The sequence below is a fragment of the Zingiber officinale genome, chromosome 2A, assembly GCF_018446385.1.
Source record: "Zingiber officinale cultivar Zhangliang chromosome 2A, Zo_v1.1, whole genome shotgun sequence".
Taxonomy (NCBI): Eukaryota; Viridiplantae; Streptophyta; class Magnoliopsida; order Zingiberales; family Zingiberaceae; genus Zingiber; species Zingiber officinale.
Genome location: NC_055988.1, coordinates 57,410,880 through 57,429,825, shown reverse-complemented (window position 1 = coordinate 57,429,825; position 18,946 = coordinate 57,410,880). Strand labels below are relative to the sequence as shown.

Sequence of the window (18,946 nt, the reverse complement as noted above, 5' to 3'; positions counted from 1 at the left end):
TATGACATACAACGATTGTACACACCAGAAGCTCTACTGATCTGACTAATCATGTCCACTTTATCAGCATCTCTACATGATGATGCATTTAATTAAATTCCAGATTCCACCCTAGTTCAGTAAATATTCTGAAACTTCCTACGTCCACATTATAAATTTTTCTTTCAACATTATAAGAACACTTTATAAATCTGACAACAGATACTTGGAGTAACTTGCACCAAAATACCATTGATTTTGATCAATAAGAATTCTGACAATAGCAGAAGCTTCTACAAATAAATGTTTATATGAGTTAGAAAATACTAGCGCCCTGCTGGATAAAAGTTTCAACAAGGAAAAGGGACATGGAAACACTAAACAGTGGATGTTATTATAAACACAATGTTCCAGATTGGGCCAAGATTACAATGAGTAACAACTCCCTGTCCTACGTCTCTTCCAATCCGCAAATGAATTTAGAAAATAACAACTCAACATGAGAAATCCTTTGCAATTTCCAAAAAAAATCAATTGTCAAAAAACAGCACTGCATAAGAGAAGAAACTTACCCAGGTTTAGAGTCGGTGGAACTTGTAGGAGTATCGGCCTTCGTCTAACCCATGCAAGAGAAGAGACAGAAATGTAAGTAAATAACGAGACATATTGTATCGATTTACAAGGACGAGTAAGAACGAAACAACACTCAACTGCAACGGCATTTGTGATCCCTCATGCTTATGTTTAAACTATTCCTCATGCTTATGTTTAAACTATTCCTCATTGTCCGCCGACCGAGTCCCAATCCCATGGTACCCTTTTGCATCATAGCAACAAACTCACCGTAATCAATGCGACCATCCTGAAAGACCAAGTCACTTTCTGTTAGTTTTTGTGTTGAGACCCAGATTTGGAAGCATATGTTCACTATAAGCTTGTTGCCAGGGCCATGAAAAATTAGCGACTAAAATTTATCAAGTAGGAGCATGCAAGGTTTGATGAACAAAAGAATACTTAATTTTGGTTTCTGTTAATTTATAAGGAATGAGATTTCTATAGAATTGCATGTAGATCATGTAATATAGTACTCACATTATCCTGATCCACTTCTTTAATGATGTCTTCGAGAAAAGCATCAGTCATATTATGCTCTTTGCAAGCTTGCTGAAGCTCGTCAACTGTGATATAACCACTTCCATCCTTGTCGAAGTATGAAAAAGCCGCCGCCAAGTGTTCCTCGCGCTCTAGCTTGTTAAGATGTACTGTCGCAACAATGAATTCACCATAGTCGATGGTTCCGCTGTTGTCCACATCTGCCTAAAAGTAGTTTAACATGTCAAAGGAAGCACAAAACTTGATTCTCTTTAATCTACAAGCGATAGTCTTCGTATATCAAAAGGTATCTTTAAATAGAATGTACCGAGCATTATAAAGTTCAAGATGTTCTCTCCATAATTTCAGATGAACTCCAAAAGAGGATTAAAGTGAGGGCACAAGTTTAGATCTTCAAAAGTAAATTCTATTCGAATGGAACAATTGCACTGAAGAAGTTCAAAAAGAAAAAGAATGGTCAAGAAACATTATTTGAACAAAAATATCAAATGAAGCAGAAAGGTTTGGTGAAGAAGAAATACTGAATCTGAGGGAAGAAAATTGGCAAATATTTTACTACTAATACAAGGGCTATGGAAACGGTAAACTGAGAAGCCTGTGCACAGAATGAGAGCCATATGAAACCTGTAAACATGGATTCGAGACTCGAAACATGAGAAAATGTGTGATCCATTTAACCTAAAGCACATTCAAGATAACTGACTAGTCTATGGATGGAACAATCAATCAATGTACTTTAAGTAATTATCAAATTGTGCTATTCCTTTCAAGGTAGCATTGTCTTACTGCTTCCATAAGATCACGAATCTCTGTATCCTTTAAAGTCGAACCATATCTTCTGAAACCTGCTTTAAGCTCATCAAAGGTAATTGACCCACTGTTGTCTGTGTCCATTGCCTTGAACATTTCTCTTAATCCGGCAATCTCTTCCTCCGAAAGGCTTTCCGCTATAACCTGATAGAAAATAGAGAAATTATTTCACAATCTAAAATTATTAGGCTTGTACAGAGCATCCATGGAAATATTTATAATAAAAATAAAAGCCCTTGTGAATAATCTAATTCCTTTTTCTTCAAATTTTGGAATATCTATCCATCCAGTGTACTTAATCATAAAAGAGGGGTTGTGGCAGTGTTAAATCAAATAAATTAATTAATAAATGTGAAAGTAAAGTTTGAATAATCTAGCAATGCAAAATAGAGCAAACTTTTATGGGAATCAACAAGAAACTTCATCCCAATAATAAAGGTCACGAAAATTTTAGGTTGTGAACTCACTCGCAAAGCCATCTTCTTTAACTTATTCATTGCAGAGAATTGTTTGAGGCGAGAAAGAACTGCCGGATCAAGTGCTCGATCAGGAGCAACTCCATGATCACATATCCAAGGATGACCTGACCATAGAAAAACAGTAAGCACAGAACCAAGATAACACTCATTTTACTTAAATTTGAATGTATAATATAATTGAATTTATTAGATAACATCCATAGACTAATCAACTAGGTCTTGATTCTTGCAAGCATAAGCCTTTAACACTTTTACTCCAAAACTAAAACTTTCCTACTCAAACCAAGACAAGAAATTAAGATCTGCAGTTCTGCACTCTGTAAATGTAAATGTAAAACTCCAATCAGAATATCAGATGACAAAAGTTACCAATCTTTTGATGCCTAATTCTCACAAGAAACAGGTACAGTAGCCCTTTTGTCAAGTGAAAACTACACAAAGGTGACTAAACACAAGAAGAAAAAAAAGAAAGTCTAGTTTATGCATGCTGAAGAAGTTTCAGATGCCCAAATTTATTAATATATGATGACTGGATTATATTCAATTTAAAAATTAGTAATACATTCACATGAGCCATACTATAGCTGTTGCTTAGTGAAAGGTTAGCGGCAACTGGCATATGACAATTAAATCTTTTAATCTAGAGCAGATCCACTAATGCTTTAATACGAAAAGTTGCCAACAAAATCACTGTATAAAGAATGAAAACTAAGGCCATGCTGTGTATTCATAATACTCCACAATCCACAAAAAATTATTCATAATAGAACTAAGGTATCGATAAGAAACACTAGTTAATTTGTGATTGGCAAATAGCATACATAGTACTTGATGGGCTGTCAAGCGTTCTGATGGTTTAGAACATAGCATGTTCCTTATGAGATCTTTGGCACTGTCTGAGATCAACGGCCATGGATCTGATTCAAAATCAATGACTCCCTTCAAAATTGCATCAAAAATTCCTTGCTGTGTTCAAAGAATGGTCAAGAAACATTATTTGAACAAAAATATCAAATGAAGCAGAAAGGTTTGGTTAAGAAAAAATACTGAATCTGAGGGAAGAAAATTGGCAAATATTTTACTACTAATACAAGGGCTATGGAAACGGTAAACTGAGAAGCCTGTGCACAGAATGAGAGCCATATGAAACCTGTAAACATGGATTCGAGACTCGAAACATGAGAAAATGTGTGATCCATTTAACCTAAAGCACATTCAAAATAACTGACTAATCTATGGATGGAACAATCAATCAATGTACTTTAAGTAATTATCAAACCCAGAGAGAGGAGAAAGAGGAAGACGAGGAGTAGGAGGAGGAGGAGGACGAGAAAGGTCGAGGCTTGAGGAGGAGGAGGCAGTGAAGATGGCTGAAAGTAGAGGCCGCGAGGAGGAGGTGGCGAGGCCGAAAGTTGAGGCGACGAAGAGGGCGGCGAGGAAGGAGGCAGCGAAGAGGGTGGTGAGGAGGGAGGAGGCGAAGAGGGCGGTGTGGAGGGAGGCGGCGAGGGAGGCGACGAAGAGGGCAGTGAGGAGGGAGGCGACGAAGAGGGCGGTGAGGAGGAGTCGGCGAAGAGTAGGGTTTTGGGAAAGAGACAGAAAAAAACAAGGCGTAAAACAGACAAATGACGAAGGAGAAAAAGTGGCGAAAGAACAAATAATTGCATTTAACAACACTTAATAGACAACGGTTTTTAAAAACCGTTGTCGTAATCCCAAAAAAGCACACATAGACAACAGTTTTAAAAAACTGTTGTCGTAGCCTTTAAAAACCGTTATTGTATCCCCAAAAAAACATAAATAGACAACAGTTTTTAAAAACCGTTGTCATAGGCCAAAAAAATTACTAAAAGACAACAGTTTTTGTTAAAACCGTTGTTAAAAGGCAAAAAGACAACGGTTTGGTATAAAACGTTATCGTTTGAGTGTTGTTGAATGACGTTTTTCTTGTAGTGGAGGGGAGGAAATAGAATAGAGTTATTAGCCATGAAGACACCTCTACCCCCTCTTTTATAATCCTTGGTCTTGGCAAATAAGGAAATTTAAATAAAAAACTTCCTTAATTCTTTTTCCATGAAAAGGAAAATTTGTTTAATTAAAAATAATTTTCTCTTCTCACATTACATGGCCGACCACATTAAAGCTATAAACAAGGAGAGTTTTAATTATTTAAAACTTCCTAATTTGTCTCCAGAAATTTATAAAAATTTCTCCAATAATTTTTTCCTTCATGGTGATTTGTAAAAAGGAAATTTTATAAATTAAAATATTTCTTTTAAACATGTTGATTAAAACCAAAAATAAAAGTTATCTCTAAAAATTAAAATCTCTTTTCAATCTACAAATAAGGAAAGATATCAAATCTTTTCTTAATCTTTTGTAGAAACTAATAAAAGAGAATATTTAATTTTTAAACTTTATTTTAAATCATGAACATGGTTAAAAAGGAAAGTTTTCTCAAAATTAAAATCTCCTTTCAATCTACAAATAAGGAAAGATTTCAAATCTTTTCTTAATCTTTTGTAGAAAGTTATAAAAGGAAATATTTAAATTTTAAACTCTCTTTTAAACCATGATATCCACATTAGAAATAATTTTAATAAAAATTCTTTTTAATTTTCTAGTGGCCGGCCACCTAAGCTTGCGACCCAAGCTTTGGTCGGCCACCAACTTGGCTCATCCACTTGGTCTTGGCCGGCCCTAGCTTGGGTTCCAAGCTAGCTTGGTCGGCCCCATTAGGATGGGTAAGAAGATGGGTATGTGGTGGGTATAAATCTCTATATATATAAGAGGCTACGATAGGGACCGAGAGGAGGAATTGGTTTTGGTCTCCCGATGAAATTGAGCTTCCCGTGTTCGCCCCGAACACACAACTTAACTTCATCAATAATAATTCATACCACTAAAGAATTATTATTGAACTACCGCACCGATCCCAAATTACATTTTGGGTTCCTTCTTATTATGAGTGTGTTAGTCTCCCTGTGTTTAAGATAATGAATGTCCACTAATTAAATGAGTTACTGACAACTCACTTAATTAATATCTTAGTCCAAGAGTAGTACCACTCAACCTTATTGTCATGTCAGACTAAGTCCACTTGTAGGGTTTAACATGGCAATCCTTATGAGCTCCTCTTGGGGACATTCTCAACCTAGATAACTAGGACACAGATTCCTTCTATAATAAACAACACACACTATAAGTAATATCATTTCCCAACTTATCGGGCATATTGATTTATCGAGCAAAACCTCATCCTTTGATAAGTCAAATTAATAAAGATTAAATATATGTGCTTGTTATTATATTAGGATTAAGAGCACACACTTCCATAATAACTAAGGTCTAGTTCTTTTATTAAATCAGTATAAAAAGAACTTACCTTAAATGGTCCTGCTCAATACACTTAAAGTGTACTAGTGTAATTTATTAGTCAAGATAAACTAACACTTAATTACACTACGACTACTTCAATGGTTTGTTCCTTTCCATTTTAGTCACGAGCAACTGTTTATAATTTATAAAGAACCGACAACATGATCTTCTATGTGTGATACCACACACCATGTTGTCTACTATATAAATTAATTGAACAAATTACATTTAACAAATAAATGTAGATATTTTACCATTGTGATTTTTTATTTCTAAATAAATATTTATACAAAAGCTAGGCTTTTAGTATACACTCTAACACCAGCATGTGTGTAGCATTTTCTTCCTCTAGCTGAGTGGAGAGGCACTGGACTTCTTTAGTTTTCCCATCCAGCTCGGCCACTATTTTCGCTCACCTAGTTCTATTCGAGCAGAGCCTATCTTCGACAATCTTCAGGGCGATCTCCAAGTTTTGTACCCGCTTTGCATCCACCATACTCAATGCCTGAGCCTCTTGTAGCTCTTTTTCTAACTGCCTCATCCACTCGAGTTGAGCCTGACACTTCTATGGCGAGTTGGCGGGAGCATAAAGAGAGCCCTCCTTTGACATACGCTTCTTTAAAGCTTCATATTCCTCTGCCATATTGGCTAATTTTTGCGCCATGCCCATCCTAACTAGCCATTGCTATAAAATAAGCAACATCGAGAATACTCGCCCACCGTCACCGTAGGGTAGGGTTCGTCCAAATGACTCATATATAAAACCCATGCCTCCATTAACTTGCCTCTCAATAGCACTCAACCAATGAGAGAAGTGGGGGAGCTGAGGGGAAGGATATGGCTGTTAGGTTGTATACTAAAAGCCTAACTTTTTGTATGAACATTTATATTTTAAAATAAGAATCACATTGGTCAAATATCTACATTTATATGCTAAATGTAGTTGTTCATTTAATTTATATTGAAGATAACATGGTGTGCGTTGTCACACAGAAGATCATGTTATCAGTTCCTTATAAATTATAAATAGTTGCTCACAACCAAGATAGAATGGGACAAACCATTGGAATGGGTGTAGTACAATTTGGTATTAGTTTATCTTGACTATAAAATTACACTAGTACACTCTGAGTGTATTGAGCAGGATCATTTGAGGTTGTTCTTTTTATACTGTCTGTAACAAAAGAACAGGACCTCTGTTATTATGGAAGTGTGTACTCTTAATCATGATATAATAACAAGCACGTATACTTAATATTTATTTCTTTAATTTATCAAAGGGTGAGATTTAGTTCGTTAAATCAATAGGCCTGATAAGTTGGGAAATGATATTATTTATATGGTGTGTTGTAGATTATATAATGAAACTGTGTCCTAGTGATCTAGGTTGGTGATGTCCCCTTAAGCAGCTCATAAGGATTGTCATGTAAATCCTACTGGTAGACTTAGTCTGACATGACAATAAGGTTGAGTGGTACTACTCTTGGAGCTAAATATTAATTAAATGAGTTGTCAGTAACTCATTTAATTAGTGAGCATTCGATATCTTAAACACAGGGAGATTAGCGCACTCATGATAATAAGGAGCCCATATTGTAATATGGGATTGTTGCGGTAATGCAATAATAACTTTTTAGTGGTATGAGTTATTATTGATGAACTAGAGTTGGGTGTTCGGGGCGAACATGGGAAGCTTAAGCTCATCGGGAGACCAAAACCAATTCCTTCTCTCGGTCCCTGTTGTAGCCTCTTATTTATAAAGCCTTATATCTACCCAAAGCCCAACTTCTTAACCAAGCTTAAGGGTCAGCCACATCCTTGCATGGAGCCCAAGGAAGGGGTCAGCCAAGCCAAGCTTGGATCCCAAGCTAGGGTCGACCAAGCCTTGCTTGGTGCCCAAGCAAGGGGACAACCATCCACACATAGAAAAGGAAGTTCTATTCATTTATAAAATATTTCCTTTTATAGAGATCCATTAAAAGGATTTAAAAGGATAATTTTAATTATAAAACTTTCTTTTTTTAGATCTGTCACAAAAGGAAATAAAAGTGAGTTTTTATTTTTATTAAAAACTTTCCTTTTATGATGCTGTCCACATGGTTTTAAAAGGGAGTTTTAAATTTTAAAATATTTCCTTTTATAGCTTTCTACAAAGGATTAAAAGAGAGATTTGAAATATTTCCTTATTTGTAGTTATCTATAATTTTTAAAAGAAAGATTTTAATTTTAAACTTTCCTTTTTGTAACCATGATATAAAAGGAGTTTTATTTTAAATCTTTTCTTTTATAGACATCCACAAAAGGATTTAAAAGAGAAGATTTTAATTTTATAAAACATGCCTTTTATAGCTATCCACAAAAGGGATTTTAAAAGAGAGATTTTAATTTTTGTTTAAAACCTTTCCTTGTTTGGACATGATGTGGCCGACCATGTAAAGGAATAAAAGGAAGATTTAATTTTTTATTTTAAAACTTTCCTTTTATGGATTCATCAAGGATTATAAAAGAGAGGGAGAGGGTGTATCATTGAGAACAACCTAAGCCATGCATCCTCTCTATTGTGGCCGAAATTCCTCTCTTCTATTCCCTTGGTGGCCTGCCCCCTTCCTTCTCTCTTCTCCTTTTGTTTTCTTTCTTGTAAGCCGACGACATCAAGCTTGGTTTTCTCTTGGTGGTCGGTTGCTTGAAGGAGAAGAAGAAGAGAAGGAAGCTCTCTTGTCTAGCATCCCTTGGAGGTTAGTTGGTGGCCGAAACTTGGAAGCAAAGGATGAAGCTTGGGTGGATTTCATCTTAGTAGATCATCACCCACACGACGTCCAAGAGGAGGAGAGGAATACAACAGAAGATCAAGAGGTCTATAAGCTACTAAGAAAGGTATAACTAGTTATTTATTTCTGCATCATAACTAGTTCATCTTCTTTGTATAGATCTTGAAAAATCAAACACAAGAGGCTATCGGTTTTAGGTTATCGTTTTGTTGTCAATTTTATTTTTCAATTTCATGTTTCGATATTGTGGTTCTATTGAGGTCTTTTTAATTAAACCTAGTTTACTATAAGAAGTTAAATATCCAATTTTTTTGAAAGGCTTTGTCTAGGAAGTGACGGATGATCTCATACCCAAGAAGGCCTAGCACCTCGCCATGTTTAACCTGGAAGTCCATCTTTAAAATAGATATTTAATCAACTTCTATAATATGGTTTAGCTTAGGAAGATCATATCGGTCGAACTTTGAGTAAAAATATTAAGTATCGTTTCCAATCCAAGTTTAACTTCTGAAGGACAAATTGGATTAATAATGTTAAGCATCATTTGCAATCCAAATTTAACTTAAGTAGAGCACATGCGTAGCTAGGGTAGTTCTATGCTTGTACAAATTTTTGTACAGGGGAACTAGAACGGTATTCCGAGTAGCAACCAACAATTGGTATCAGAGCTAGGTTTATGCCTCTGTATGTTTGGTTTTTAGTTTAATTATGCATATGTCATACATATTTTAGGCATGAAAATAGTAGGATGTGCAAATAGATTAACTCTGTGGTTGTAGGCTCTAACTATTATGGCCTATTATGATTATGTGTGATTGGACCCTCGGACATGTCGAGGGCATTTTATGTGTGTGCATGATTGTATTTATTAAATATAGTAGGAGCTGTATTAGTTTTAGGATTTTACATTTTGTTCGATCTAGACTTTATGTACATTCCTTTATGGAATATAGGATCGATATATGTAAAATTTTATTTTTATCGCGGATCGTATCCTTGCGAGGCATGGTGGTATTTGAGGACCAGAGGTATAGCGGAAAAGGAAGCTCGATGGACGCGATGATATGAGCCCTAGGGCTAGTGGCTAGGTTTGATAACTGCTAGGGCTGGTGGCACACGGAGGACAGCTATGGATGAGGTCATAATAGTTGAAAAATTAGTTTTCATATTTATTGCCGTTTATGCTGTGATGTGTTGTGTTTGTGTGCTTGTGTGCATGTTAAAATTCCTCGTTACTAAATAACTAAGTGGGAGAGGAATTAATTAAATTCCACGGTCCCCATTATTGGTTTGTAAGTGATGCATTCAAACTTTCACGTTGGCTCTGAGTGCCTTCCTCCACATCGGATGAGTTTATTTGCGGATCACTATATCAAACTTCCTTAATGGATGATTATAGGAAATTATTTAGGAGCGTGTGATCTTCTCCATCTGAAGGGGCACAATCCTATTTAATGGACGTAGTATCAAGTAATGGTATACACTTAGGCGCATTTAATAGTATCCTCTCCATCGGAGTCACTGCTATTATTTGTGTGATTAAAGAAAAAGCAACTATTAATTTGTCATTAAGCTAGGTAAAACCCCCTCTTACAAATGATTAAATTTATATACGTCCACACTATCGTGGCATACAAAATTCATTGTGTTTGAGGTAATTTTATTTGTCATAAAGTTAGGTTTACAAAATAAAATTAATGGGTAAAACCTCCTCTTACAAATGATTGAATTTGTATATGTCCACACTATTGTGGCATTCAAAATTCACGGTGTTTAAGATAATAAAGTTAAGTTGACAAGATAATTAATGGGTAAAACCCTACTCTTACAAATGTTTGAATTTGTATACATCCACACTATCGTGGTATACAAAATTCATGGTGTTTTAAGGTGTTGGTGAATTTAAATAATATTGTTTGAGTAATTAATATTATTTTAAATTCTAAAGTTTTGACCAAATGTTTGATCAAAGATAGACCAACTATTAATTTTATTTGTCATAAAGTTAGGTTGACAAGATAATAAAATTAATGGGTAAAATCTCCTCTTACAAATGTTTGAGTTTGTATATGTCCACACTAATGTGGCATACAAAATTCACAGTGTTTTGAGGTGTTGGTGAATTTAAATAATATTGAGGAATCAATATTATTTTAAGGTCTTGACCAAATATTTTGTGATTTTTAGGATTTCAAATGTTTATCAATCCTTTGGCTGTTATATTAGAGAATACACTTACAAGTCCCAATTATATTGATTGGAAACAAAAGGTAGACTGTGCTCACAAAATTGAGGACAATAAATATGTATCATATTCATTAGTTGTTGAAACATGTTTAGTGGTGTTATCTACCGGTACCTGGTGTGTAGATACAAAAGCCACTAATCATGTCTGCAATTCATTGCAGGGGTTCATGGAAACCCAATGACTACATGAAGGAAAAAATCACCCTCTACATGGACAATGCTACGAAAGTGGCGGCTGTTGCAGTGGGAGATGTTTATTTATCTTTTGATAAAAATAAAAAAATGATTTTGAGAAATTGTCTTTACGTACCAAGTTTTAGAAAGAACTTGATTTCAGTTTCTAAACTATTTAAGGATGGATATACTGTCTCTTTTGATGACAAAGTTGTTATCAAGAAAAAAAGGGAAGTTATCTGTTCTAGTACGTTGGTTGACAATTTGTACTCTAAATCTAAAAAACTCTCACGATGTAACAAATAGAAATTAATAACACATCTTCTAATAAGCGAAAGCAACCGTCGGATATGAACCAAACATATCTTTGGCATCTAAGGCTAGGTCATATTAACTTAGGTAGGATTCAAAGGTTAATAGCCGATGAACTTTTGGGTTCATTGGTGGAAAAATTTTCAACCTGCGAGTCTTGCTTGGAAGGAAAAATGACCAAGAGACCTTTTAAAGTTAAGGGGTATAGAGCCAAATATGTGTTGGAATTGGTTCATTCTGATTTGTGTGGACCTATGACTATCTAGGAAAGAGGCGGTTTCGAATATTTCATCTCTTTTATAGACGACTATTCGAGATACAGGCACATTTACTTGATGCACCGTAAGTCTGAGTGCTTTGATAATTTTAAAGAGTACAAGGCTGATATGGAGAAACGTCATAGTAAAAGTATCAAGACACTACAGTCTGATCATGGTGGAGAGTACCTCTTAGGAGAGTTTAGGAATTACTTATCAGAGGTTGGGATTCAATCCCAATTGTCTGCACCTGGTACACCCCAACATAATGGTGTGGCGAAATGAAGGAATAGGATTCTTATGGAAATGGTTAGATCAATAATGAGTTATTCTGAATTACCAATTTTTTTTTGAGGATATGCTTTGGAAACGACATCGTACATTCTGAACTTAGTACCTTCTAAATCAATATCCTCCCACATAACTGTGGAATGGGCGTAAGCCTAGTCTAAGACATGTTCGGATTTGGGGAATGCCAGCACATGTGTTGAAGGGAGACACTGATAAGTTAGAATCACGTACAGAAGTCCGCTTGTTTATGGGATATCCTAAAGGAATGAAAGGTGGTTTGTTTTATAGTCCTAAAGATCAGAAGGTCATTGTTAGCACCAATGTCCAATTTTTAGAAGAGGACTATGTAATGAACCACAAGCCTATGAGTAAAATTATTCTTGAAGAAGTAAGAGAGGACACTTCTAATCTAGTACCAACAATACAAGATGAGATACCATAAGAAACTGCAACACGTGTCACAAATGATGCACAATTACAAACAGTGCCACGTCGTAGTGGGAGGGTTGTTCGGCAACTTGATAGATTCATGTTTTTGGGAGAGTCTTCGGACTTGATCCCTAGTGAAAATGAACCTGATCCCTGCACATATGATAAAGCACTCCAAGATAAAGATGTAGCATTTTGGCAAAGAACAATGAACTCTAAAATAGAATCTATGTATTCTAATCAGGTTTAGGAGCTTGTAGAACCACCAAATGGTGTAAAAGCCATTAGGCATAAATGGGTCTACAAAAGAAGAAGAGGGGCAGACGGGAAGGTGAAAACTTTCAAAGCAAGGCTTGTTGCAAAAGGGTATACTCAGAAAGAGGGAATCGATTATGAGGAAACCTTTTCACCGGTAGCCATACTTAAATCTATCCGAATTCTTTTATCTATTGCTGCTCATATGGATTATGAAATTTGGCAAATGGATGTCAAGACAACTTTCCTTATTGGAAGTCTTGAAAAAGCATCCATATAAAGCAACCAGAGGGGTTTATTGCAAAGGGCAAAGAGCATCTTGTATGTAAGCTCAATCGGTCTATTTATGGATTGAATCATGGAACATCCGACTTAATGAAGTTATCCAATCTTATGGATTCATTCAGTATCCAGATGAGTCTTGTGTATATAAGAAGCATGACGAAAATATGGTGGTATTTCTTGTACTATACATAGATGATATTTTGCTCATTGGCAATAATGTCAAAATGTTGTCAGAAGTAAGGGTATGGTTGTCCAAGTGTTTTGATATGAAGGACTTAGGAGAATGTGGGCATATTCATGGGATCAAAGTAATAAGAGACCGCAAGAAAAGGATATTGCCCTTATCCCAGGATTCATACATCTATCTTAGTTCGTTTTAGCATGCAAAACTCCAAGAAAGGTTTTCTACCTTTTCAACATGGAGTACCCTTATCTAAAGAGATGTCTCCTCTTACATCAAAGGATATAGAGGAGATGAAGGTGGTTCTGTATGCTTCGGCCGTAGGAAGCCTAATGTATGCAATGTTATGTACGAGACTGGATATCTATTTTGCCATGTGCATGGTTAGCAGATATCAAAGTCACCTAGTACTGGGACACTGGACTGCCGTAAAGCATATATTAAAGTACCTGAGAATGACTAGAGATTATATTCTAGTTTATAAGGCAGATGATTTGCTCCCTATGGGTTAAACGGATTCGGAGTAATAGGGACAATAGTAAGTCGACGTCGGGGTTTTGTGTTTACTTTAGGATGTGGAGCCATAACAATGGAGGAGTGTTAAGTTGAAATGTGTTTCAGACTCCACCATGGAAGCTAAGTTTATGGCAGCCTTTGAGGCAGCCAAAGAAGTTGTATAGTTCAGGAAATTCTTGATGGACCTAGATGTGATTCCTGGTTTGCCCAAAATTATCATAATTTATCATGATAATAATGGTCCAGTAGCAAACTCGAAGGAACCATGAGCCCATAAGGCAAGTAAACACATTGAGCGCAAGTACCACCCGATACGAGACATCGTAAAACAAAGAGTTGTTGTCACCAATATTACATCAAATGATGACCTGGCAGATCCTTTCACTAAGGCCTTTCCAACGAGAGATTTTGATGGCCATGTTGAGGGGATGGGAATCAGATGTATGGCAGCATATATGACAGCATAGTCTTTTAGTATAAGTGGGAGATTGTTAGGATATATACTAAAAGCCTAGCTTTTTGTATGAATATTTATATTTTGAAATAAGAATCACATTGGTCAAATGTCTACATTTATATGCTAAATGTAGTTGTTCATTTAATTTATATTGAAGATAACATGGTATGTGGTGTCACACAGAAGATCATGTTATCAGTTCCTTATAAATTATAAATAGTTGCTTACAACCAAGATGGAATGGGACAAACCATTGGAATGGTTGTAGTGTAATTTGGTATTAGTTTATCTTGACTATAAAATTACACTAGTACACTCTGAGTGTATTAAGCATGACCATTTGATGTAGTTTCTTTTTATACTGACTATATAAGAGAACAAAACCTCTGTTATTATGGAAGTGCGTACTCTTAATCATGATATAATAACAACCACATATACTTAATATTTATTTCTTTAATTTATCAAAGGGTGAGATTTAGTTCATTAAATCAATAGGTCTTATAAGTTGGGAAATGATATTATTTATATGGTGTGTTGTTGATTATATAATGAAATTGTGTCCTAGTGATCTAGGTTGGTGATGTCCCCTTGAGGAGCTCATAAGGATTGTCATGTAAACCCTGCAGGTGGACTTAGTCTGACATGACAATAAGGTTGAGTGGTACTACTCTTGGAGCTAAAAATTAATTAAGTGAGTTGTCAATAACTCATTTAATTAGTGAGCATTCGATATCTTAAACACAGGGAGATTAGCACACTCATGATAAGAAGGAGCCCATATTGTAATATGGGATTGGTGCGGTAGTGCAATAATAACTCTTTAGTGGTATGAGTTATTATTGATGAACTAGAGTTGGGTGTTCGGGGCGAACATGGGAAGCTTAAGCTCATCGGGAGACCAAAACCAATTCTTCCTCTGGGTCCCTGTTGTAGCCTCTTATTTATAAAGCCTTATATCTACCCAAAGCCCAGCTTCTTAACCAAGCTTAAGGGTCGACCACATCCTTGCATGGAGCCCAACCAAGGGGCCGGCCAAGCCAAGCTTGGAGCCCAAGCTAGGGCCGACCAAGCCTTGCTTGGTATCCAAGCAAGGGGACGACCATCCACATATAGAAAAGGAAGTTTTATTTATTTGTAAAATCTTTTCTGTTATAGAGATCCATTAAAAGGATTTAAAAGGATGATTTTAATTATAAAACTTTCCTTTTTTAGATCGGTCACAAAAGGAAATAAAAGAGAGTTTTTATTTTTGTTAAAAACATTCCATTTATGATGCTTTCCACATGGTTTTAAAAGAGAGTTTTAAATTTTAAAATATTTCCTTTTATAGCTTTCTACAAAGGATGAAAAGAGAGATTTGAAATATTTTCTTATTTGTAGTTATCTATAATGTTTAAAAGAAAAATTTTAATTTTAAACTTTCCTTTTTGTAACCATAATATAAATGGAGTTTTATTTTAAATCTTTTCTTTTATAGACATCCACAAAAGGATTTAAAAGAGAAGATTTTAATTTTATAAAACATGTCTTTTATAGCTATCTACAAAAGGGATTTTAAAAGAGAGATTTTAATTTTTGTTTAAAACCTTTCCTTGTTTGGACATGATGTGGCCGACCATGTAAAGGAATAAAAGGAAGATTTAATTTTTTGTTTTAAAACTTTCCTTTTTGGATTCACCAAGGATTATAAAAGAGAGGGAGAGGGTGTCTCATTGAGATCAACCTAAGCCTTGCATCCTCTCTATTGTGGCAGAAATTCCTCTCTTCTATTCCCTTGGTGCCCGACCCTCTTCCTTCTCTCTTCTCCTTTTGTTTTCTTTCTTGGAGGTCAGCGGCATCAAGCTTGGTTTTCTCTTGGTGGCCAGTTGCTTGAAGAAGAAGAAGAAGAGAAGGAAGCTCTCTTGTCTAGCATCCCTTGGAGGTTAGTTGGTGGCAAAAACTTGGAAGCAAAGGAAGAAGCTTGGGTGGATTTCATCTTAGTAGATTGTCGCCCACACGACGTCCAAGAGGATAGAGGAATACAATAGAAGATCAAGAGGTCTATAAGCTACTAAGAAAGGTGTAACTAGTTATTTTGTTTCCACATCATAACTAGTTCATCTTCTTTGTATAGATCTTGAAAAATCAAACACAAGAGGCTATCGGTTTTAGGTTATCGTTTTGTTATCGATTTTATTTTTTGATTTCATGTTTCGATATTGTGCTTCTATTGAGGTCTCTGTAGTTAAACCTAGTTTACTGTAAGAAGTTAAATATCCGATTTCTTTGAAAGGCTTTGTCTAGGAAGTGGCGGATGATCTCATACCCATGAAGGCCCAGTGCCTCACCATGTTTAACCTAGAAGCCGATCTTTGAAATAAATATTTAATCAACTTCTGTAATATGATTTAACTTAGGAAGATCACTTCGATCGAACTTGGAGTAAAAATGTTAAATATCGTTTCCAATCCAAGTTTAACTTCTAAAGGACAATTTGGATTAATAATGTTAAGCATCATTTGCAATCCAAATTTAACTTCAGTGCTCACATGGGTAGCTAGAATAGTTCTATACTTGTATAAATTTTTGTACAATGGAACTAGAACAGTATTCTGAGTAGCAACCAACAATGGCCTCAGCGGATAGTATATTGTAGGTGGTGGAGAAGTGGTAAAGCCTCTTTGACTCAACACTAGGAGTTAGAGCAGGCGAAGCCTCTATAAGATGAGTAACTGGAAGAGTAGTGGGAGAACGTGAAGTAATGACTGGAGAATCTCCAGGCCAGGAGGTGACCTCCTAAATTGGACTGCTTGAAGGGAGCATGGATACAAAAGGACGAACGGACATAGTCCACTCTGAAGATTACGTCGGGGTTTCTTCCAAGACAAGCGCAAGAGGAGGTGAAGGTAGCATGATGGGGGATGATCGACCCTCAGGAACTTAGGTAGATAGAACAAGATAGCGCCTCTTGCGCCTCCTCTTTAATAGCGCCTCTGCTTTGTCAGATAGAGAATCTTCAGAAGTTGGGAGAGGATCGGTCGTCAATGCTTCCAATGTAGTCGTCTCACCGAATTCAGCTGCCCAGCTACCAGATACCTTGCTAGAGGGGTCCGTCAACTGTTGAGCTCACTAGGCTAATAGTAATTGCTCTTGTAGGAGTATCTCATCTTCTTCTAGCTGAATAGGCTCAGCAGCCAAAGACTCAAAGAAAGTGTCCACTGCATGAAACAAGAAAGACTTTAGTTAGTGCCAACCTAATGGACTGGTTGATAAGACTTACCAAAGGAGCAAGGAAGCTTCGTTCGAACAGGACTTAGTCGAAATTTGTAGAGTAAGCCCTCGCACAGCATTTTGGGATCCTTGCTTTCTAACGTCGCCCAACTTCTTCAAGTAGGAGATGAAGGTCGGGTCAAGCTTAAAATTCCCAAGGTTGGGAAGTAGGGGAAGGGTAGACTGCCATTCAGTCGGCCATGAAGCAAGCTCGAGCAGTTCAATAAAAAAGAAACAAGATTTCTAGCCCTTATTGGAAGAGGGCACCTCCTTGAAGAATAATACCTTATTGGAAGAGGGCACCATGTGCGGGATTGAAACAAAAAAAAACCCAGGCTTCAATTTCTTAGGGTACAAAAACAAATGAAAATTATGAGAAGTTATAGTAATGTTATATAGGAGAAAAAATAAGAATCCCGCACATGCTGTGGAATGCATTCAGGGCAAACAATGAGAGAGGGATGTTAAAGTAATGGCTTATCTCAAAAAGGAAATGTGGGATCGGAAAATGCAAACCCGCTTTAAGTTAATCTTTAAAGAATGTAACATAACTCAATAGAGGGAGATGAGGGTGATCCTGGGGGTTGGAAGGTGAATGTGGTAGTTTTCTAAGACTTCAAATGAAAGACAAAGAACTTCTCAATCATTGCGGTCGAAATTCGAGCAAGTGAAAGTATACCAAGGAGCACCAGATTATTGAGCTACAAGAGAATGTAAGAAATGTAACAAAGAGTATGAGGAAGAACTCAATAATTCAGATTGAGAGAATGACAAGTTTGTTGAAGGAAATCACTAGAGAGAGGATTGGAGAAGACAAAGCGGAAAGTAACCGTCTATGCACCACTTAGGGTTTTTAAACATGAGCTATGAAATAAGACCTTACCTTAACCATTTCATCAAAACGGCATGCTCACTCATAGACGTTGATTTGCAAAGGAGAGAAAAGGCGTGCATAAGCTATCGCTTGAAAGAATGTGTTAGTGGGGCACGTGACCTTCACCCATAGATGGGCATTTATGATGAATGAGACATCCGAATCATTACACTGAAAAAATACCTTCCCACATATCAATGGTACACTACTAGACATATCAGCCCTCTAACATGCAGTTATTCAAAAAGTATGATTAAGTGTAGCCATAATGAATGGACGGACACACGTCCGTTCAGCGGGGCCAATAAGCTGGCCGATAGAGCAGGTACAGGACTTGTATCTAGTTAGTCGACCATAAGCCTCCTTTGACTAGACTTGAAGGGGAGACTAGTGATACGGGATGTTAAAGGAAGACCCAAATATGACATGGTAATGTGAGTAGATTATATACACTCTTATACATATTTTGACGCACATTCACGTACTTTACTTATACTTAATTGATGTATTTTTACACTCTCATCTTACTTTCAGTATAATTATTCTTCTTTGTCGGAGATCTACTCTTTATCTATTGTTCTATTGACAGGAGACATTTTGGAGTGAAAATGGTGTTCATTAAAGATCCGGAGAGCGTACGAAGGAAATGACACTAGCAGTGTGATTCCACATGACCATGTCAAAAGAGCATAAGGAAACCACATGGCCGTATGGCCCAACCAAAGGAGGAGAAAGACACAGCCGTGTGATCTCACACGACCGTGCCATTTATCCAACAAGCAAGCAAAACACGACCGTGTGATCCCACACAATCGTGCCTTTCATCCAGCCAACAACCAGAACACGGTCGTGTCACTCATCTAGAGAGTAAGCAAGACATGGTCGTATTAAT

General features: G+C 36.4%; 1 protein-coding gene across 1 annotated transcript; it reads right to left on the bottom strand.

The window, feature by feature from the left end:
* Positions 1–730: 730 nt before the first annotated feature.
* Positions 731–3,315, bottom strand: LOC122043674 (calcium-dependent protein kinase 5-like; the record flags this gene model as incomplete). Its single annotated transcript, XM_042604275.1, has 5 exons — positions 3,203–3,315; positions 2,370–2,485; positions 1,879–2,046; positions 1,072–1,296; positions 731–841 (listed from the first exon to the last, which is right to left on the bottom strand). Coding segments are annotated over exons 1-5 (669 nt in total), but the record flags the coding sequence as incomplete, so codon positions are not given.
* Between the last annotated feature and the right edge of the window lie 15,631 nt (positions 3,316–18,946).